The 23,803-nt window shown below is 41.5% G+C and overlaps 1 protein-coding gene across 1 annotated transcript; it reads left to right on the forward strand.

Moving 5' to 3' along the window:
- The first annotated feature begins 711 nt into the window (after positions 1 to 711).
- Positions 712 to 16,113, forward strand: LOC137102218 (NLR family CARD domain-containing protein 3-like). Its single transcript, XM_067481478.1, has 9 exons — positions 712 to 1,172; positions 6,630 to 6,740; positions 8,536 to 8,795; positions 9,044 to 10,841; positions 11,212 to 11,385; positions 11,482 to 11,655; positions 12,230 to 12,403; positions 12,545 to 12,591; positions 14,454 to 16,113. The coding sequence occupies exons 1-9, from the start codon at positions 712 to 714 to the stop codon at positions 14,975 to 14,977; spliced, it is 3,723 nt and encodes a 1,240-aa protein (XP_067337579.1). The 3' UTR covers positions 14,978 to 16,113.
- The last annotated feature ends 7,690 nt before the right edge of the window (positions 16,114 to 23,803 follow it).

Raw genomic sequence — 23,803 nt, forward strand, 5'->3', positions numbered from 1 at the left:
CATTAACATGGACTGAAATTTGCAGAAAAAGCCTTTATTGACATTAAGTTATTGCGGCCTTGTCCTCAGCCGCAGATTTAGCAGTTCCAGATCACAAACTGCCATTTCACTTAGATGTTTCTGTAACAGCACGCACGGCTAATGGTGAGCTGTTTCAGAAAAAGGGGGAGCAAGAAGAGTACTTTTGTACTGCTGCATCCCTTTAGACAACACGGAGAGTAGACAACCAGGATGCACACGACACACAGCAGGAGAAGCAAAGCTGATCCAGAAAACGGCACATTGTGATGGGACATCAATTGATAGTGTTAACAACACATAGCATCATGGCATTTATAAACTCAGCGGCGTTTACAATCACAAACACACGTCAACAAAGATTGCTAAAAGTTCTAGATCAACCAAATATCATACACACACATGACGGTATTAAGATTGCAGACCACATGGTGGATGGGCAACCGCACATGTGTAAAGACAGAGTGCAGATAGAGACAAAAGCTAGAGCAGATTTCCAAACAGAAATGCTAAAAGGCGAAGCAGAGATGGTGTTTACAGATGGATGTTGTTTCAGGCATAGCACAGAAGGACTAAAAGCAGGTTATAGAGTGGTCAGAAGGACTAAAGAAGGTCAGTATGAATTTGTCAGTGCAGGGCCTGTCACAAAACAGCCATCAGCACAGACAGACAGTACCAGCTGAATTGGTAGCAATGATAGAAGCTCTGAAATGGGCAAAAGGAAAACGGGTTAACATTTACTCAGACTCAGCTTACGTGGTAGGAGCAGTATTGGTTGAGCTACCACAGTGGCTAAGAGCAGGGTTTTTGACAGCAGGAGGACAGCCTGTTAGACACCAGGACCAGATGAAAGAACTGACAGAGGCCATTTTGCTCCCAGCAGACGTGGACATTGTGAAATGTAAAGGACATGCAGGAGATCAAGGAGCAGTGGCTCAGGGAAATAACAGAGCAGATGAGGAAGCTAAACAAGCAGCAGGTTACAAGGATGGTGATAATTTTATGATGGTGTCACAGGAGGTAATTGATTTACTACCCGAATTGACAGAAGTAGTGATTGTGAAAGGAACAGAAAAGAGTAGATCCTCAGGAGAAGTCAGTGTGGAAACAGAGAGCTGCAACACAGACAGAGAGATTGTGAAGGACTGCAGATGGTAGAGTGGTACTACCACAAGGGAAGCTGAGAAGAGCGGTGATCAAGGAAGCACATGGATTAGGGCATCTAGGAGTGAAACAGATGATGAGACAGATGGGTGGTTGGTGGCACCCATTTCTTGAAGACCTGGCAAAACACCACGTGAAGAGTTGTGTTGTGATTGATAGAGTTGGAGGAAAGTGGTATCTTTTAGTGGCAGTGGACGCCTACACAGGATGGCCAGAAGCCTGGTCTACAGGGAAAGAAGATGCTAAAGCGGTAATAAAGTGTTTGATAAATGATTACATTCCCAGACACGGGTTCTAAAAAGTTATCAGATCTGATACTGGTACACATTTAAAAAACAAAGACCTGGCTCAGGTAGAACAAGCACTAGGCCTCACACACCGTTATGGCAGTGTATCACCCACAATCACAGGGAAAAGTAGAGAGGATGAACCAAAATCTAAAAAACAAAATCAGTAAAATTTGTAGACAGACAAACATGACCTGGGTGGAGGTGCTGCTGATGGCGCTAATGACCATCTTCTTCTTTTCCTTTCAGGAGTCTCCACAGTGAATCATGTGTATCTAACTCTGTCCTCTGCATCCTCTTCACTCACACCAACTAACTTCATGTCCTCCATCACTACATCCATAAATCTCCTCTTTGCTCTTCCTCTAGACCTCCTGCCTGGCAGCTCCAACGTCAGCATCCTTCTACCGATATATTCACAGTTTCTCCTCTGAACATGTCCAAACCACCTCAATCTGGCCTCTCTGACTTTATTTCCAACACATCTAACATGAGCTGTCCCTCTGATGTACTCATTCCTGATCCTGTCCATCTTCATCACTCCCAAAGAGAACCTCAACATCTTAAGCTCTGCTACCTCCAGCTCTGCCTCCTGTCTTTTCTTCAGTGCCACTGTCTCTAAGCCGAACAACATCTCTGGTCTCACCACCATCTTGAACATCTTTCCTTTCATTCTTGCTGATACTGTTTTATCACACAACACACCTGACACTTTTCTCCACCCGTTCCAACCTGCCTGCACTCGCCTCTTCACCTCTTTTCCAAACTCACCGTTGCTCTGAACTGTTTCAGTTTAATTCAATCCAACTTGGAAAGTGAAGAGAGAAAAGAAAAAGAGCAACAAAAGCAACAAAAAAACATCGGGCAGGTTGGTAGGACCAGTAGCTGCACGCTGGAAGACACACAGCTTCAAAGCCGGGGGACACCTGCAGAAAGGGACAGAGAGAGGGGGACAGAGAAGGACAAAGACAACTATGAAAACACAGAGTTAATGTCATACAGTGGTGACAATTGGTAAATGTTCAGCACTTATATAGCGCTTTTTAGTGCAACAGTTTCATTGCACATTTTACCACTAAGGTTAAAACTATCCGCTCCTCACTGTCTGTCATAAACCCCCACCCCCAGACCTCCCCACTTCAAGGCCAGAAGGCTGTCTGTTGGCCAGCTGCATAGCAGCTCCCCCATCAGTCTGTGAGTGTGTGTGATTGTGAGTGTGAATGGGTGAATAAGAAGCAGTGTAAAGTGCTTTGAGTTCCAATAGGTAGAAAAGTGCTATATAACTGCAGAACATTTACCATTTACCACATCCCTATTTTATTCTTTTAAAATTTGGAACCTACCAAGTTGCACATTGCTGTAAACAGATTCAATTTGTATTTTTGAATTGAACCAAACTCTATATTCTTATGTGAAGGTGGTACTGATACAGCCAGCTTGTCTTTAGTGAAATGAATCAGCACCAGCTTGGCATAAGAACTGGAGGAGAAAAGGATCAAACTGCTGAGCTGGATTAAAAACCCCTCATTTGTTCAAAAATCATAACTCAGGTTTCAATGTGCTGCTGACTAACAAAAACAGGTTATACACTAAGTGTGACAGAGTGACAAATCAAATCTGACTAAGTTTTTAAATGTATGTAGCTTTCATTAAGCTTTTGGTGAGCGGTGTGTTGGAGACCCCTGCACTAGTGCTAAGGTAAATGCACAGGGAGGAACAAACAAACAAAGTGTTAAACTGAGGCTGAAGGACAGAGACAAGTAAATAATCAAACCTCAAACCAAAAATAGGGTAAACAGAGTCCAAACAGGAAGACAAAATGTCCAGGAGCATGAGGAGCATAAAAAGACCAGCTGGCAGTGAACTCTCTGATGGTATGGTACAATTTCCTCATTTCTTTTCTAGTTTCCAAATCAGGTGGTATCTTTGTGTGTAGAAAATTCCCTCTTTAAAGATAAAGTTTAGACATCGCTCATCAGACAATAATTATTCTTTGCATGGATTGGTGCAATGTGTTAATGAGTGTGGTCCTTCTTGCCCTGGAATCTGCCCAACTCCAGGACAGTGAGGATCATGGCTGATCCCTCTGACCCTGGTCAGAGTCCAAAAACATCTCCTCTGGCAAAAGACTGCGCTCCATCAGGACAACCCCCCCAGTGCCACAAGAACAAGACCCAGGTCCCCCCACTGACACAGATTGTGTCCCCCAGTGCGAAACTACTGCACCACAGAAAAATGAAAGTGAAAGTCTCCAGCAACATCTCAGTACTGTCAATATTCTGTCTGTCTTTTGTCTTTCTATCATCTTATGTCTATTATAATTTGTTTTATTGTTAAAATCAGTTTTCCACCAGATCACAAGCACAAATTTCTTATGAAAAAACCCAGCAGCTACTTTTAGCCTCTGGCGGTGGAGGGTTTTGGCGCCTGTGGCTAAAAGTAGTTTTTAATACTATTTTAGATTTTGATGATTAAGGCGACAACAACTACTGGGTCCAAACAGACAGTCAGTACTTTTCAGAGTAGGACTTTAACAAGTACTGAAGTACTTTTACTCCGGTATTGATATTTTTACTTCTCAAGGAAACTGAATACTTCTTCCACCCCCGGATGCTATGGGACACAAACCGACCTACTGCCCGGTTCCACTTGCCCTCCATGGACCTCAGGCTGTCCAGCAGCTTTCACATTAGTTTTTAAAAGACAAGATAAACGTCCGAACGGGGAATAAAGTTGAAATGAAACTCTTTCAAAGTGACATGTTGTGTTTAACAGAGAAACTGACTGATGGAGCAGGAGACGGAAAAGCTCTGACACAGTCGTCGTTTTTTGGAACCAGCCGCTAAAGTTTAGTTGCCCCTTTCTTCCCGTACTTACGGTATGGGTACCAGGAAAGCTAAAAAAAGAGCGTAGAAGCTCCGGGAGTGTTGCAAGAATAAATTAACACTTCATTGGAATATGACAAATATAAATCATAACAGAACCAGTAAAAATTGTGATATGTAAAATAGTGTATTTTCCAATATATATTCAAAAATGTGTCTTAAACTTGAAATGTAACAAAAATTGTTACAGTTGTTTTAATAAAGTAAAGGGAAAATCCCCACGAATCAGTATTGTAACTAACAGTGTTTTCACGTTTGGATTCTTATAAAAAAAATTTTTTTCAGAGGTTACAACAATATTTCAATGCATTCTCGTTAAGTCTATTATAACCATAATAATTTTGAACCAATTGTACTGTGCGGGTTTTGAAGCCATTAAAGCGAAATTGTCCTGTAACAGCGTTGTAACTCACACTCTTTACCTTTGAACTTTCAGAAAAAGCTGTTACCAAACACTTTCTCTTTGAGAGTGATGTATATTCTGATAATGCCAATTTATTAAAATGGTGTTGTTATTTTATTCCAAAACTGTCCAGTAAAATGAGTCCAAAATGAGTGTGGTTATAGTCGACATTGAAGGTTTCAGGTAAACTATGAAGAGAAATCCTAGTACTCGTACCGTAAGTACAGGGGAAAAGGCGCAACAAACAACCGCGACTTTACCGCAGTTTCAGGTGAGGAGCCAGTAGCAGAAAGTTGTCAGGAAGTCTGCGGACTCTAACCAGCGGCGTATTGGTGTCTGCAGAAGCAGGTAAACTGTACATTTGTCCCCCAGATTTGATTGAAGTGGCCGTGCAGCAAAGGGAAGAACGAAGCCACATGTAACACTACTCTTCTATATTTAGCACTAGAGTCTAGTGTGAACGAAGGTCGACATTAGCTGCTTAGCTATGTGAGGGTTGTTTAGCTCGCTGTTAATATGATTCTTCATATTTCCCATGTGTTATTGCTGCTAATTATTGGTGTGTGTGCACGTTTGATGGTTGGAATACAATAGATTTTTGTATTTGAGTTACTTTAGTTCCACTAATGCTGATGTATTATTACACATGTAGCTGCAGAAAGTATTTCAAAGTCATTAAAAGTGGCTCCACTTATAGCTGTTCCTGTTCTTGTTCCACACCAAGTCTCTATAGTAACACTGATCTTCCTTCTTAGTTTGAAATTAGTTTTAGAAACTAAATGTTTGCACCTCATTTGTCATAGTTTGTTGAACATATCTGGACTAAACTTGTACATTTATCTGAAAACAGTCTTTATGTTCACAGTCTGTGAACAGATTTATGTCTCTAACATCCTGTTTGCACAAATCTGTAGAAAAACTGTTACATCCCATCTCCAACTGTCATCATTGGTTTATTTTAACCATGAATAAAACGTGCTAAGTTTCCCAAACTCGACATACTTAAACTATATGTAATACAGATCTTTGTCCTTTTTTCATTCTTTGCTATGACTTTTCTTCCAGATAATTTTCCCTTTTGAAAGTTTGAAAGCCTGTTACTCTGAATAAATAAGAAGAGGATGAAGTCATGTTTGTAGGCAGAGAGAGAAGAGGAAAGCTAAGAATGTAGGACTGACAATAGGGACTTTGAATGTTGGGACTATGACAGGGAAGCATTGAGAGTTGGTTGAAAAAAAATGTAAATTGTCTATGTGCAGTGAAGGATGTTCAATAAAACTTTACATTGTTCATTTCTCTCTGATCTTCTCTGTGTTTCCAGCTGAAGCTCCAAAGTCTCTGTGACTGGATGTGAATTCAGCAGCTGAGTAGCTTCAAGGGAACATTGTCAGTGTTGTTGCTGTAAAGACTGAGCTCAGCTCCCAGCAGGTGTGGACTCTGCTATGAATCAGTGTGAGGACAGAGAGGAGGGAGTCCCTCCCTCTAAAACCACTCTGTGTGGGGGACATGAGAGCCAGACCAAAGACCAGAGGTGAGATGAGGATCTCTAACTGTCCATGACTCTTGTCCATGTCAAATCACTGTCACATCTGCCACTCAGCTCCTCAATAACAGCTTAGAAGAACTAATCATCAACTACTAACTGTCTTAGTTAACAAAGAGCCAACCACTGATTAGTCAACTAAGCAACTAAGATGAGACAGCGTCTTTCATCAGATTCCATGTTGATGAACAGGAGAACGTTCCTCATCCACTGTCTTCTTACTGACTTTCTATCTGCTTCTAACATTTCAGCTGCTGACAGTCTGCTCACAATTCATCTGCTTTCAGCTTCCAACTACTTTTCATTTGTCTCTTGTTTGTTTGGATCAGGATGAAGAAGCAGAGACCAGATTCTGCTGAACCCAGCTGGGTCTCTATGAAGAGTGATAAGTCTAATGATCGTGGGATTAACTTTAAAGATGAACAACCTGCTCATGGAAGGTAAGAAATGTTTTAGTTATTGTCAGACTCAAGACTCTAAGATTAGAAGACTTTTCTTGGTCCCGAGCTTCATAGTTTTTGTTACATTTTTTAAAATAAAGCAGCACATGAAACAGCACATGCTGCTTTTGCCAACCTGAGTCCAAGTCAAAGTCAATACAAGAACACAGGAAATCTGAGAGACATGCAAGCAAAATATCATAAACATAACCTGTGATATATAAGATAATGAAATAGAAATCTTCTGCTGAGCTAAGGGCGACTGTGGCACAGCAGGTAGAGCAGTTGTCCAACAATCCCAGGGTTGTTGGTTTGATTCCCAGCTCCTCCTGTCACATGTTGAAGTGTCCTTGACACTTAGTTGCTCCTGGTGAGTTCAGGTCAGCTGCATAGCAGCTCCCCCATCAGTGTGTGATTATGAGTGTGAATGGGTGAATAAGCAGCAGTGTAAAGTGCTTTGGGTCCCAGTAGATAGAGAAGCTCTATATAAGTGCAGAGCATCTAATTCACTTTATTAACTCAATTTGAATACAAATAATACAATTACAAGTATAATGAAGTGAAAATGTAAAAAATAAAATGGAAAAGATTGTTTGGGTTGAAATAAACTATCTGAATAAATGTTACAGAACATGAGAAGCTCTCTGCCATTTTCTTTTTGTAAGAGCAGCTCTCAGGGGAAAAAAGCCAAAAGTGTCTTGAATATATAATTTAGCCCTTTAGTTTTTGTCTAGTCCAGATCCTGATTGCACCTTTTTGGTTAGTTATTTCCTTCTCTAGATCGTTTGTTTTTCACACCTACTTTGGTTTAGTGTGTTTTCTCCAACATTTCCCATCTATGTGTTTATGTATGTGTCCTGTTTCCCTGACTTCCCAGCACAGTTCAATTTAGTTATCTTCCCTCTGTTCTGATTTACAGTTTTGGTTTAGTCTGTTTCTTTTTCTGTGTGTGGTTTCCTGTCGTCCTTGTGGAGCGATTTTCACTTGTTTTCACCACCTTAGTCCCAACAATAAAACCCCTTAACATTAAAACCTCCTCTTGCCGTCTCCTTACTTGGGTCTTAATACTCAACTCATGACAACTTGTCCAGATGAGTGATTTATTCCATCCAGATTTTTGGCTGCAATGCTGTTTTGAGCCATCAGGTGGAGCAGTGTGAGGACGCTGCAGAGTGTGTGATGATCTGAACTTTCTGTCCAATCAAAAAACCCTTTGTTTTTCTGTCATTGCGCTGCATTGTGTCTGTGGTCTGTTTGCCCACTGGCTGCACACAGCAGCAGAGTCTTGCTGTTAACTGTGTCTGTTATTTAGTATAACTGCTGCTGTGCAGCTGAACCTTCATTAACCACAATATCATCAGACAATACAATCACACACATGTCTAGATTTCCAACTTTTCGTAGATTTGCACACACTGAAACAACTAGTGCACAGAACCTGTTGTATATCAAGCAAATTAAACATTTACCATCATAGTAACTTTAAAATGTAATGAATCATCAGTCTGTCCACATTCAGCCACTGTACTGCAATTTTCAGTGTTTCGCATTGGTTCACATGAAAAAATTCCATTTCACTTGTTTACTCATCCATCCAGTCATTTCTATTTTCTCCCCAGAGTTGAGCAGCAGAGCTCAGAGGTTCACAGTGATCAGTTTGCCCAGCAGCATCAACCAGACCTGGACTCCATATTTATGGTCTGTACATGTCCAATCACACTTTGACTATGAACTACATAAAACCCAGACTGAATGTTCAACAACCATTCAGGTCCTAACAGAGTCCATGCTGCTGTGTTCCACCAGTTTCAGTGAAATGTTCACTTCTCATTCCGTTCCAGCTGCTGGAGGACAACATTGTCACTTTTGTGAAGAACCAGCTGAAGGAGATCCAGAGGGTCCTGAGACCAGATTACCCAGAATTTTCAGAGAGTCAGAGGGAGGATGAGGAGGATGAAGAGCAGAGGAGGAGCAGCAGAGAGTCATTTGTGAAGATCACAGTGAACTTCCTGAGGAGAATGAAGCAGGAGGAGCTGGCTGACTGTCTGCAGAGCAGTAAGAGGATTTGAACAGATTTAACATGATGGAAAGAGGAAATGGAAACAGCAGGAGAGAGGTTTCCATTTCCAAACTCTGCTGTAAATATGCTGCACACATCTGTATCAGATCAGAGGCTGTTTGTCCTCCACTGATGATAAAACTGAAGGAGGAAGAAAAACTCTACAGACACTTAAATGTTTAGATTCTCTGATATTCTGAAGGATCCACTCACTGACTTCATTTATTCTTCTTTGTTCATTCAGGATTTCCTGCTGCAGTGTGTGGATGTAAACTCAAGTCTGACCTGAAGAAGAAGTTCCAGTGTGTGTTTGAGGGGATCGCTAAAGCAGGAAACCCAACCCTTCTGAATCAGATCTACACAGAGCTCTACATCACAGAGGGAGGGACTGGAGAGGTCAATGATGAACATGAGGTCAGACAGATTGAAACAGCATCCAGGAACCCAGACAGACCAGAAACAACCATCAGACAAGAAGACATCTTTAAAGCCTCACCTGGAAGAGATGAACCAATCAGAAGAGTGATGACAAAGGGAGTGGCTGGCATTGGGAAAACAGTCTTAACACAGAAGTTCACTCTGGACTGGGCTGAAGACAAAGCCAACCAGGACATACAGTTCATATTTCCATTGACTTTCAGAGAGCTGAATGTGCTGAAAGAGAAAAAGTTCAGCTTGGTGGAACTTGTTCATCACTTCTTTCCTGAAACCAAAGAAGCAGGAATCTGCAGGTTTGAAGAGGTCCAGGTTGTGTTCATCTTTGACGGTCTGGATGAGTGTCGACTTCCTCTGGACTTCCACAACAATGAGATCCTGACTGATGTTACAGAGTCCACCTCAGTGGATGTGCTGCTGACAAACCTCATCAGGGGGAACCTGCTTCCCTCTGCTCGCCTCTGGATAACCACACGACCTGCAGCAGCCAATCAGATCCCTCCTGATTGTGTTGACATGGTGACAGAGGTCAGAGGGTTCACTGACCCACAGAAGGAGGAGTACTTCAGGAAGAGATTCAGAGATGAGGAGCAGGCCAGCAGAATCATCTCCCACATCAAGACATCACGAAGCCTCCACATCATGTGCCACATCCCAGTCTTCTGCTGGATCACTGCTACAGTTCTGGAGGATGTGTTGAAAACCAGAGAGGGATGGGAGCTGCCCAAGACCCTGACTGAGATGTACATCCACTTTCTGGTAGTTCAGTCTAAACTGAAGACCATCAAGTATGATGGAGGAGCTGAGACAGATCCACACTGGAGTCCAGAGAGCAGGAAGATGATTGAGTCTCTGGGAAAACTGGCTTTTGAGCAGCTGCAGAAAGGAAACCTGATCTTCTATGAATCAGACCTGACAGAGTGTGGCATCGATATCAGAGCAGCCTCAGTGTACTCAGGAGTGTTCACACAGATCTTTAAAGAGGAGAGAGGACTGTACCAGGACAAGGTGTTCTGCTTCGTCCATCTGAGTGTTCAGGAGTTTCTGGCTGCTCTTCATGTCCATGTGACATTCATCAACTCTGGAGTCAATCTGCTGTCAGAACAACAATCAAAATCTTTTTGGTCTAAACTGTTTAGACCTGATCTAAAACTTCTCTACCAAACTGCTGTGGACGAGGCCTTACAGAGTCCTAATGGACACCTGGACTTGTTCCTCCGCTTTCTCCTCGGTTTTTCACTGCAGACCAATCAGAATCTCCTACGAGGCCTGCTGACCCAGACAGGAAGTGGATCACAGACCAATCAGGAAACAGTCCACTACATCAAGGAGAAGATCAGTGAGAATCTGTCTGCAGAGAAAAGCATCAACCTGTTCCACTGTCTGAATGAACTGAATGATGGTTTTCTAGTGGAGGAGATCCAACAGTCCCTGAGATCAGGACGTCTCTCCACAGATCAACTGTCTCCTGCTCAGTGGTCAGCTCTGGTCTTCATCTTACTGTCATCAGAAAAAGATCTGGACGTGTTTGACCTGAAGAAATACTCTGCTTCAGAGGAGGCTCTTCTGAGGCTGCTGCCAGTGGTCAAAGCCTCCAACAAAGCTCTGTATGTGCACATAGACTATTTCAGATTAAGTGGATTGTTGTTGGCATGACAGAAAACTAATGTTTGTAACTGGTTTCTTTTGTTTTACTGGATTATTTTAGACTGAGTGGCTGTAAACTCTCAGAGAGAAGCTGTGAAGTTCTGTCCTCAGTTCTCAGCTCCCAGTCTTCTAGTCTGAGAGACCTGGATCTGAGTAACAATGAACTGCAGGATTCAGGAGTGAAGCTGTTGTCTGCTGGACTGAAGCAACATCACTGCAGACTGGAAACTCTCAGGTCAGTTTACAGGTATTTTTTTAAAGTTTCCCCATTAAATTGTTTTAGTGTTTCTATATCTGAACTTGTTTTAACTGAATAAAAATCTACTTCAGGCTGAGTGGCTGTAACCTTTCAGAGAAAAGCTGTGAAGCTCTGTCCTCAGTTCTCAGCTCCAAGTCCTCTAGTCTGAGAGAACTGGACCTGAGTAACAATGACCTGCAGGATTCAGGAGTGAAGCTGTTGTCTGCTGCACTGAAGAAACATCACTGCAGACTGGAAACTCTCAGGTCAGTTTACAGGTATTTTTTTAAAGTTTCCCCATTAAATTGTTTTAGTGTTTCTATATCTGAACTTTGTTTTAACTGAATAAAAATCTACTTCAGGCTGAGTGGCTGTAACCTTTCAGAGAGAAGCTGTGAAGCTCTGTCCTCAGTTCTCAGCTCCAAGTCCTCTAGTCTGAGAGAACTGGACCTGAGTAACAATGACCTGCAGGATTCAGGAGTAAAGCTTTTGTGTGCTGGACTGAAGCAACATCACTGCAGACTGGAAACTCTCAGGTCAGGATTCAGATTTTTGTAAACAGTCATTTGACAAACTATCGTGATGAAGAGGTTTGCTGACTCAGCAGATTGTCAGCTGGGTAATGTTTTTGTTCCAACCACAGAAACTTAACTTGTTCATAAAGTAAAGTTGTTCAACTAAATTCAGTTGGACTCTAACATCAATAATTGAAGTGGACACAGATGAACTAATGGAGAGCGTTTACTTCGGACTAACTACAAGGCTCCAATGTCATTGTATTATTGTTACTATAACACACATGAGATTCTGCAGATCATAAGCAGGAAAATATGTTTTCACTTGTGTAGCAAACTCCTCTGACCTCTCCAGTATCCTTGCAAAGGCAAAGAGCAGGTCCACAACCTGACTTGGTTCCATGACCCACCTTAATTCTAGTTTCTACAGTTGGCTGTTTAGTTGGTGAAGAAGGTGGAGCATGAATTTGAATGATGACATTTTATAGCCTAGATTTAGTTTATGGTTATGTCTCCAGCAAATGAATAACGTCAATGTCTTGTCCTGTTATGGAAATGTGTGTGTGTGTGTGTGTGTGTGTGTGTGTGTGTTTAGTCTGTCAGGTTGTCTGATCACAGTGGAAGGTTGTGCTTCTCTGGCCTCAGCTCTGAGCTCCAACCCCTCCCATCTGAGAGAGCTGGACCTGAGCTACAATCATCCAGGAGACTCAGGAGTGAAGCTGCTGTCTGCTGTACTGGAGGATCCACACTGGAGACTGGACACTCTCAGGTATGGACAGATGGACAGACAACAGCAGTTCTCACACTGTTTCTCTGTGTCTCTGACTAACTGAGGAACTCTGGTTCATGTTTAATGGTGGAGATGAGTGAAGGTGGATGAAGCTGATTCTGACTTTGTCTCTTCCTCCAGGTTGGACCATGGTGGACCACAGAGACTGAAACCTGGTCTGAGGAAGTGTGAGTGTGTTTTAAGTTTGATTCCTAAAAACACAGCTGCACATGTTCCACTAGATTTGAAGCTTTTCTTGACTGAAGAACAAAGATGAATTTCTCCAGAGTTTCATTCAGGATTTAGCTTCTGTTTTTTGGTCAGTGTGGCTGGAAAGATGTTAGAATTCAATCAATCAATTTCAAATCCACAAACACAACAAAGTGAACACAGTGATCCAACAGAACTTTGTTTCTTCTGGGTCTTTTGACTGTCACTGTGTCTTTATACAAGAGTTTTGTTACCTTCAGGTGCTGCTCGGTAACTAGTACTTCACAGGTTTGACCAATGGAAGTTGTGTTCAAGGACCCCTCACTTTCTTCTCAGTGTGTTTAATAAATCAGAGCTAAGGTGGCTTGTAGCAGAGTATGTGGTGGAGAGCATGCGGACAGAATCCTCATTAGCCACATTCAGACCAAGTTGATTCAGTCAAAGACTGAAGAGGTGAGTTTTTAGCTGCAGTTCATTTGGTCTATAAAGGAAGGAGGTTTAACTTCAGGCTCTGTGAGGAGGACACATGAATGTTTGGGTCGTCTGTGTGAGAGCACTGGCGCTGACCTGTCATGAAGAAATTAGAAATATGTGATTTGTAGGTGATATATCAGTGTTTTACTAATTGAGGTTTTGTACTTTGACTGAATCTTAGAGCCGATGTTTTGTGAAAGTAACACAAAAGTAACTTCAAAGTAATGATATTGTCTTAGGAGGTAATATTGTAAGTTAATGAACAGTTGGAACTAACGTGTAATATGACTTTTGAGCAGTAAGTGTCTGTGACTCAGTGCTTATTGTTGCCCTGGAACAGTACAAGAATACAGGTGAGCCCTCAAATGAAAGTGGTCCATTCAAAAGTGCCTAAAGTTCATCAGAACAGGTTTGTGTTTAGGCTGAGGTGAAGGAATTCATCCAGCTATTCACTACCTTCATCCCAATGTTTCCCCTGCTGCCTCTTCACCAGCACCTGCATAGGCCTGAAGCTACAGATAGTAATGGAGCCAGTGGTTAACGGGAGCTTCCTCCTTATAGTAACAGTTGTTGTGGTTGCTGGAAATGATTGAAGTTGGAAATACACCTTTACTGCTTAGGACACATTCATTTCAGGGACATTTACATTTAGTCACTTAGGTGTGATGTCACTTTATTAGGTACCTGTACAATCCAACACGGCAGCTCGGCCAGAAATTCAACTTTGACAATGTTAGAATTTCTCCGTTTTGAAGTGGAAACTGTCAGAAAGGTGATAATTCTACTCTGTGTTTCTTATTGAGGTCAAACTGGGTGGTGGAGTCGTACTGCAGTGCATTATAAGAAGATGTGGTTCTAATGTTTTTCCCCCCTCATTTATTTTAAATAAGGTGGTCAAAACATATACACAACATATACCAGTGTGTGGAGAATTAAACTTTTTCAAATATTCAGTATAGACATGTATTGATAAATCAATACTATTGACAACACTAATACAGACACCAGGAAAAAGTTTGCAACAGTTTTAAAACACATTGAAACACCTGTGTTTAAAGATGAAGCTTCACTAAACACCAGGAGGAGAAAAATAGACTTCAAGTGGAAAAAAACACAGGTGTTCCAGAGTTGACTTGTGTCTAATGTGTGTATGATGTGGATTTCATTGATCCATTTCATAAAATGCTCAAGTGGATTGTTGTTCTAACTGGATTGTTGAATTTCACTTGAAATGGAGTCAAACATTCTTCACAGTTGAAGATGAAATGGAAGTTGGAATGATTTACTTTCAGTCATTGTCAGTAAAGTTGCTGATAAATCAACAGATGATAAACTGCAGCTGTTTGTGTCTTGTTCTCTCCATCAGATGCCTGTGAACTGGAACTGGACCAAAACACAGTAAACAGAAACCTACAACTGTCTGACAACAACAGGAAGGTGACACATGTGAAGGAGGATCAGTCATATCCTGATCATCCAGACAGATTTGACTTCTTTCCTCAGCTGCTGTGTAGAAATGTTCTGACTGGTCGCTGTTACTGGGAGGTCGAGTGGAGAGAAAGAGTTTATATATCAGTGAGTTACAGAGGAATCAGAAGGAAAGGAAACAGTTATGACTGTTTGTTTGGATGGAACAATCAGTCCTGGAGTCTGATCTGCTCTGATCATGATTTCTTTGTCAGCCACAATAACAAAAAAACACCCATCTCCTCGTCCTCTGTCTCTAACAGAGCAGCAGTGTATGTGGACTGTCCTGCTGGCTCTCTGTCCTTCTACAGTGTCTCCTCTGACAAACTGATCCACCTCCACACCTTCAACACCACATTCACTGAACCTCTGTTTCCTGGGTTCTTGTTCTGTCCTGGTTCAGTGTCTCTGTGCAGTGTTTAGGTGTGAGAGTGTCTCCTGTGGACAGAAACTCTGCTGACTGAAGATCAGCTGCTGAAATCAAAGTTCCCTCTGTTCACCATCACACACACTCTGCACCATTGATACTTGGACTTAAGAGAAACATTTGGATGGTTCTTTCATTACTGCCAATCATTTAGGTTGGTGTCAGGTTTGTGTTGATGATGAAGAAAATGTGTTCACTCTTGCACCAAGTCATCCATACTGTCCACCCTGAGTGTTTGTGTTTTCCTAATTAGAACTTCAGCACTAACAGCAAAGAAAGAGAAAAAGAATGGGCAGGATGCACAGACTGTGATCCTGCCTCCGGTAGAAGTAGGAGAATAATGACCACTCTGATGTGGACGCTCGACTTCTGTGTCAAAACTGAATAACAGCCCATGTTTTTTACTGCACAAACCAAAAGCTCCTGGAAACAACACTCAACATTTATAGTCACACGCGGACACTGAAGATTTTCCTCCACCTGCTCCCTGCTCTCACTACAAATCACAAAGTCATCTGCAAACATCATAGTCCACAGAGATTCCTGTCTAACCTCATCTGTCAGCCTGTCCATCACCAGAGCAAACAAGAAGGGGCTCAGATCCTTGATGCAGACCCACGTCCACCTTGAACTCCTCTGTCACAACCGTGTTGTCATCTGCTCCCTGGCTGATACCTTTTGCACTCCAATAATTCTGATGTATCACGTGGTCTAATCCAAAATGGTTGAAGCCCAGTAGCCCCCAGCTGGTTGTGTAAAGGAAAAGCATATTACTATTTTTATGGTGAGATTTTCTTTCATGTATTTTCTTATATTTCAAAATGAGCACTTACTCTGTTAAAGCAACTTTTAGACAAGAATTACTTCCTTTTTTTGCATTTTACTTAAAAAATGTGCAGAAAAACATATTTGATACAGCAGCTACCAAAAATAAACACATGGGCATGTAGAAAAGTTCTTGTTCTTCCCCCAATTGTGAGTAATTTACACTCATTACACATTACATTTGGTTTGTTAGTGGCAGAAGGTCGCGGGTTTGAATCCCACCCTACCAGGTGTGGCCCCGCCCATCCACCAAGGGCATCTGAAGCTGATGTGTTTTAATGATGTGGCTAATGGCAATTAGTTGAAAGGGGTGTGTTCAAAAAGATAGCAGTGTCTGCTGTTGACTGTACAAACTCAAAACTATTTTGTACAAACGTTTTTGTTTCTAGGATTTAGCATCATGTGAATCACTAAACTAATATTTAGTTGTATGACCACAGTTTTTTAAAGCTGCTTCACATCTGTGTGGCATGGAGTCAACCAACTTGTGGCACCTCTCAGCTGTTATTCCACTCCATGATTCTTTAACAACATTCCACAATTCATTTACATTTCTTGGTTTTGCTTCAGAAACAGCATTTTTGATATCACCCCACAAGTTTCTCGATTGGATTAAGGTCCAGGGATTGAGCTGGTCACTCCATAACATTCATTTTGTTGGTTTGGATCCAAGATTTGCTCGTTTACTAGTATGTTTGGGGTCATTGTCTTGTTGAAACAACCATTTCAAGGACATGTCCTCTTCAGCATAAGGCAACATGACGTCTTCAAGTATTTTGACATATGCAAACTGATCCATGATCCCAACACCATAGTAGGAGAAACATGCCCATATCATGATGCTGGCACCACCAGGCTTCACTGTCTTCACTGTGTACTGTGGCTTGAATTCAGAGTTTGGGGGTTGTCTCACAAACTGTCTGTGGCCCTTGGACCCAAAAAGAACAATTTTACTCTCATCAGTCCACAAAATGTTCCTCCATTTCTCTTTAGCCCAGTTGGTGTGTTCTTTGGCAGATTATAACCTCTTCTGCACATGTCTTTTTTTTAGCAGAGGGACTTTGTGGGGGATTCTTGAAAATAGATTAGCTTCACACAGACGTCTTCTAACTGTCACAGTACTTACAGGTAACTCCAGACTGTCTTTGATCATCCTGGAGCTGATCATTGGCTGAGCCTTTGCCATTCTGGTTATTCTTTGATCCATTTTGATGATTGTCTTCCGTTTTCTTCCACGTCTCTCTGGTTTTGCTCTTCATTTTAAGGCATTAGAGATCATTTTAGCTTAACAGCCTAGAATTTTTTGCACCTCCAATCAACTTTTTAATCAAAGTACGCTGTTCTTCTGAACAATGTCTTGAACAACCCATTTTCCTCAGGCTTTCAAATGCATGTTCAACAAGTGCTGCCTTCATCCACCTGATTCACACCTGTTTTTTTACAAAATTGATGACCTCAGGGATTGAATGCCACACTGCTATTTTTTTGAACACACCCCTTTCAACTAACTGCCCAATTGCACAGTCTTAAGAGCTGCATATCATGAATGCTCGGTCTTGTTTGTTCTCTGAGAATCTACTGCACCTACTGTAACTTGTTTGCCACATACCAATAAAAAAAATACACTAAAACTGGGATTATTCTGGTTAGTTACATTGTGTGAGAAGAAATTAAGTAGCACAACTAAACTGAAATATTCAAAGCACAACATTTAATGATTGTCAGCCAATTTATATCAAGCCCATGTTTGCACTTCTATTTAAAGATTTGAAATGAATGACCAGCATTAACACTGATTCTAATTGACAAATGTGGCATTTGCACATTTAAGTTGCTAATACTAATTTTAAATGTATCCAAGTATGGAATAAAGTAGCACGAGGAAGTTAATCCAAAATACAACTGCATTAAAATCAAGTATAGTGACATCTCAAAAGATGTTTAAAGCCCCAGTACTTGAACAAGGATAAATATTTTCTATATTTATATTGTGTAATAGAGGGGAAAAAAGTATAAAAACCTAGGTTGGTTGGTGGGTTGGTGGGTGGGTTGGTGGGTTGGTGGGTTGGTGGGTTGGTTGGTTGGTTGGGGGAACCACAGCCACCTAGTGTTTAAAGGACCCATCAAAAGGGAAAATCAGAAATCCAAAATAGCAAAAACCAAAACTTCTCACCAATTAGAGATCTACCTGTTCACTTTCCATTTTTCCAGGCTGATTACATGAACAGAACTGGGTTGTCATGGAGACAAAGCAAATATAGATAATAGACAACACAAATAAAGCATTTCACAAACATTGGTAAAAAAAATAAAAATTCAATGACCAAGACATGAAAATCAACCTGAAGAGTTTTTGTTCCAAACTGATTAGACACAGACATTAAAGGAAAGTCCTTAACCAAGTTTGAAAGAAACAAGAAAGCCAGCCTGAAAGGGGAAGAGAACACACACACACACACACACACACACACACACACAAAGAACCTGCCCCTATTGTGGCCTGAAATGTAAGTTACTCAGTGCACAAGAGAAAGTGGTTAGAGAGACTAACACATACAAAGACAAATTGACAGAAATAGAAACAAGACGTTTCTGCATTAGGCCAGTAAAGTTTTCAAATGACTGCAGAAATAAAGCCTGTGTATCAGCTCATGTCCCCTCATGTCTCCCCTGTCCACAGGAAAAGCTCCAAGGAGACAGGAAAAAGTTTCTTTATTAATCACCAAAGAGAAATGATGATGCTGTGCTATTCATTTTCAGTTTCACTCTGGACAGAAGCAGCAGAATGTTGTTGGTGAATTTAACTGGCTTAATACAGACATGAGAGACTGAGGTTACGTTAATTTAAAATCCCATTTTAGCTTTGTGTAACCTGTATAATTAGTGTTTGGCAAACTATTTGACATATTCTGTGCAAGAAAGCAACATTTGCAGTATTTGTCCAATTTAAACATTTGGAAGGTTTCTAACTGTTTTATCAGCCTAAAAGATTGCAACTGTATTTTAAATTAAGTGCTACATTTTTTAAATTTCATTTAATTGGGTTCAGCATTTTGGACAAATCACGTGACCTGTGGACTGGAGCAGAAAAGAACCACAGCCGCCCTAACAATGCTGATTAAAACACTAAACCACATATCCCCATTTTATTCCTTCAAAATATGGAAACTTATAAGTTGCATATTGTTGTAAACAGATTCAGTTTGTGGTTTTGACTAAACTCCAGCTGTTCTAAAATTAGCTTCAGGGTTTACTGCAACAATCACAGGTCAGTGGGAGGCCTACTCTGCCTCCTGAGCCATAGCTGCTCTAATAATGTTGACTACATTAAATTTAAAGAAATTCTAAGGTTTTATATTCAATACATTTTCTAATTTGATATCGAAGTTCCTAATCCAAAGAATATTTTGTAGTTTAAATAAAAACCCTTTGAAGACTGAAAGTTTTATTCACTTATTTCGTGTTTTGAGCATTTCAGCTTTAGTATGTTTTCATTTTCCATGGTGAAGAACTTCAATTTTGACATTTCAAAAAATCACTAGCACTAGAAGCCACTTATTAACATTTCCAGCCTAAGTATTTGCAGCACGAGTATAATTATGGTCCCGATATTATAAACCAACCAGCAGAGGCTTATTTTGAGCCTTTATTGGTTATTGATTAAGGTTATTAGTTGGAACAATCATCTGTATGTGGTTCATTACTTATGTCTCATTTTCACTGTACTTCAATTTACTAAACTGAAATGGTTTTATTCAGAGCAATATGTGATAACATGTGCACAGTAATGTAACTAGATTTTAACAACTCTGTGTATGTGTGTGTGTGTGTGTGTGTGTGTGTGCAAATGAAGTGCAAGTACTATGACAAAGCACCAACCTTCAAGACTGAAACCACCATGGCTCATCAATTCCTTCAGTCAGCCTCACATATCCATATGCAGACCTCTCACGGCAAGTAACCAGCATCTACCGGTTCAATGTTCAGGTAAAACCATAATACAGACGGGGACCTGACTGATTCCCTTCTGAGCTACACAGCTGTTACTGTTTGCTTTTGCAGAGAAGCTCTGAAACAACATGAAGCAACAGCAGAAATTCAAGCTCCACAACCAGCACACATGTAATGTGACACTATGCTAAAGGCCACAGTCCTGTTACAGCTTTTTGAAATAATCCCATGTGTCAGTCAAATACACCATAGGTAAGAGAGAGGTATGTAGACAGCAGGGCACAGCGGCCAACACCTCACAGCAGCTAAGCAAAAATAAACAGCACTTACCAGTTTGTGATCCACCTAAAAAAAATAGGTTATTGCACAAGTATTATAAAATATAGCACATGCTTAGTCATAGCACAGCAGCCATGTTGGAGAAAAAGCAGCTAAAGAGTGGCACGGCGGCAAGCAAACACAGTCAAGTTGAAACAACATTCACATTTGGCAGCTTCCCCAATTAAATTTGTGTTGGGAACGATTATGGCCAGATGGATGAGCAGGCAGCCATATGGGATTTAAGATATATTGTAATGGCAATGCAGCCATCAAAAATTAATTAGATGGATGCTGCCAGTTTGGCTAATGACGGACCAACACACAGGCAGTTCTTGCAGATGATTAAAAATTATGTCCATAACGGCCAACGAAAATCAGAACACCTCAGATGAGACTTGCTGTGTTTGTAGACCTTCTGCTCTACATTGACGACTTGTTACACGGATGAACTGCCTGTTAGATGGACAACAACGTTTGACATACATTGAACGTCATTGGGTGGACGGAGATAAAAATGTCAAATTGTGGAGCAGCAGACATCAAAATGACCTGCAAACATGGGAAGAATGACTGCATCACTCCACATCGATCTTTCAAGAATCGAGTGAAGCTGACAGATCCACAGATGATCTGTGGTTTCTGTGATTCTGAAGAACGTCACCATCAATGACACTGGAACATATGAGCGTTCTGTTAGAAACAGCAACACAACTAGACCAGCTCAGCTCATCAGCACCATCACTCTGACAGTCGTCGACTCAGGTGTGTGTGTGTGTGTGTGGATCAGAGGTGAAGCTGCTTCTTGGTTGTTGATGTGAGAGTGAACCTTCACAGATCAGATGTTTGTGTTTGTGACACCTCACACCTCACACGTCATTCTCTTCTCAGGTGACAACAGGGGTGTAGGAGAAGATGGTGGACGTTTTGGTCTGGTAGTAGGTCTGTTAGTTGCTTCTTTTTATTGGTATCATTTATATGATCCATAGGAAATGTAACCACCATGTGAAGACAAACACGACATCAAAGCAGCTGATCAACAACAAACCTGAAATGTCTATTTACTCCTTAAATCCTGAAAGAGGCTGACTTTTTTTTTTATTATTTCTCAGCAGAGATTCAGACCAAAGTTTATCAGTTTCCATTCAGCTTCTATGCAATAAAACGTTTTGGTTTGAATTTTTATTTTTGTAATGTGAGAGTTGGATTCCCCAATCTCCAACTGTGAAAACCAGTCCATCAGGATGTGGATCTTTGTGGCCAGCATCCAGTTTCAGTGCTGTGATCTGTGGACAGAGAGAAGACACACTGGGAGAATATGGTGGTGATGTGTGTTTTCTACTGAAGCGTCATCTGTTCTGTTTGCTGCAGTTGTCATGAGAGATTTTTTTTTTTTACTGTTTTCAGTCGTCTTCTTTCCCTAAACTGTACTTCATTTTTCCTTGTTCACATATATCACACGTATCCACCCTCCTCGTCTCTAATCATCCGACCACCTGCACTCTGGATCCAATCCCTTCCACTCTTCTTCAAGCAGTTGCACCTGCACTAATGTCAGCTATTACACAAGTCATCAACACATCTCTCAAAACAGGGACTTTTTTTTTTTCCAACAACTCCGACTTTTCTGGCCAAGACAATGGAACGAGCAGTCTTCAACCAACTGTCAGACTTCCTTTCCAAGAACAACTTCCTCGATGTCAACCAGTCTGGCTTCAAGAGGGGTCACTCCACAAAAACTGCACTCCTGACTGTTGTGGAATATCTTTGAGCTGCAAAAGCCACAGGTCAATCATCTGTCTTAATTCTACTTGATCTATCACCAGCCTTTGATACTGTGAACCATCAGATCCTCTTGTCCACACTCTCTGACTTGGGCATCTCTGGATCAGCTCTAGACTGGCTTTGTTCTTACCTATCAGGACGAAGCTTCAAGGTATCCTGGTGGGGGCATGTTTCTCACTCTCATAGCCTCTCTACCGGTGTGCCACAGGGCTCAGTTCTTGGTCCTCTCCTCTTTTCTATCTATACTTCATCCCTAGGTGCCATCATTCACTCACATGGTCTTTCCTATCACTGCTGCGCTGATGACACACAGCTCTTCCTGTCCTTTCCACCGGACGACTCCACTGTCTCATCGCGCATTTCTGCCTGTCTCTCAGACATCTCAGCCTGGATGAGTGAGAGACACCTTCAGCTCAACGTCTCCAAGACCGAAGTCCTTGTCTTCCCAGCCAGACCTTTGATGCAACACAACATCAGCATCAACATTGGATCTACAGTGATTGTCCCCACTAACTCGGCCAAAAATCTGGGGGTCATCATCGACGACCAACTGAGTTTTAAGGGCCACATCTCCTCAGACTCTAGGGCAGCAGATTTGCTCTTTACAACATCAGGAAGATCAGACCCTACATCACGGAATATACAACCCAACTCATTGTACAGGCGCTGGTCACATCTCGTCTTGATTACTGCAACGCTTTGTTGATGGGGTTACGATATCCACAATCAAACCCTTGCAGATGATCCAAAATGCGGCAGCTCGCCTCATTTTTAATCAGCCAAAAAAGACCCATGTCACACCACTTTTTAGATCTCTACACTGGCTTCCTGTAGCTGCTCACATCAGGTTCAAAGCTCTGTCTCTTGCTTACAGGGTGGTTAACTCGACAGCTCCTGCTTACCTCCACTCACTCATTCAAGTCTACAATCCTTCCAGCCCGCTGCGATCTGCCAACGAACGACGTTTGGTGGTCCCAGCACCGCATAGAAGACACCAAGTAAAACCTTTTAGCGCAATGATCCACGATGGTGGAACGAGCTACCAAACTCTGCACGCTCAGCTGACTCTCTCCCAATATTCAAAAAACTGCTGAAAACAGAACTCTTCCGCATCTTCCTATGCACTTAGATCTATAAAAAAGAAAAAAAAAATTCCTTTCTGCTCTCTTGCACTTGCATCTCATGAACTGTGAACACTTTTCTGATAGGACTTTGCTTTGATGCTTTCTCCTTGACTTAGATTTTTGCTGCCTTGTACCTCACTTGTAAGTCGCTTTGGATAAAAGTGTCTGCTAAATGACTAAATGTAATGTGTAAGTCTTCAGTTAACTGACACACACACGTGCACATTGCCCGTGCACTTTGAAAATGTGAAGTGTGTGAGCACAAATAGAAGAGTTGCATGCATCCTAAAGGAGCGGTTCTTGTACAATATGTTGATGGTCTGTTATTAGCAGCCACTACAGCAGATGTTTGCCTTACAGCTACCAAAGCTGTCGTCCTCCACCTTTTACAGGCTGGATTTAAGGTCAGCCGCTCGAAATTGTAGTGCTGCCGAAAGGAGGTTATGTTTTTGGGAAGAACAGTAACCTCATTAGGCTCAGGCGTCTCTCCCACACATCACACGTCCAATTTACAGCACGTGAAGGCTGCCACAGTATAAGATATGTTGTCAGTCTTGGGTCTTACAGAATTCAGTCGACAATACATCCCTGATTACATAGGATTGACATCTCTGCTGAGAGATTTAGTGCACGAGTGCGGAGTTAGAAACCTCTCAGCTTCATTAACAATGACATGACAGAAAAAGCCTTTATTGACATCAATTTATTGCGGCCTTGTCCTCAGCCGTAGATTTAGCAGTTCCAGATCACAAACTGCCATTTCACTTAGATGTTTCTGTAACAGCACACACGGCTAATGGTGAGCTGTTTCAGAAAAAA

The sequence above is a fragment of the Channa argus genome, chromosome 1, assembly GCF_033026475.1.
Source record: "Channa argus isolate prfri chromosome 1, Channa argus male v1.0, whole genome shotgun sequence".
NCBI lineage: Eukaryota > Metazoa > Chordata > Actinopteri > Anabantiformes > Channidae > Channa > Channa argus.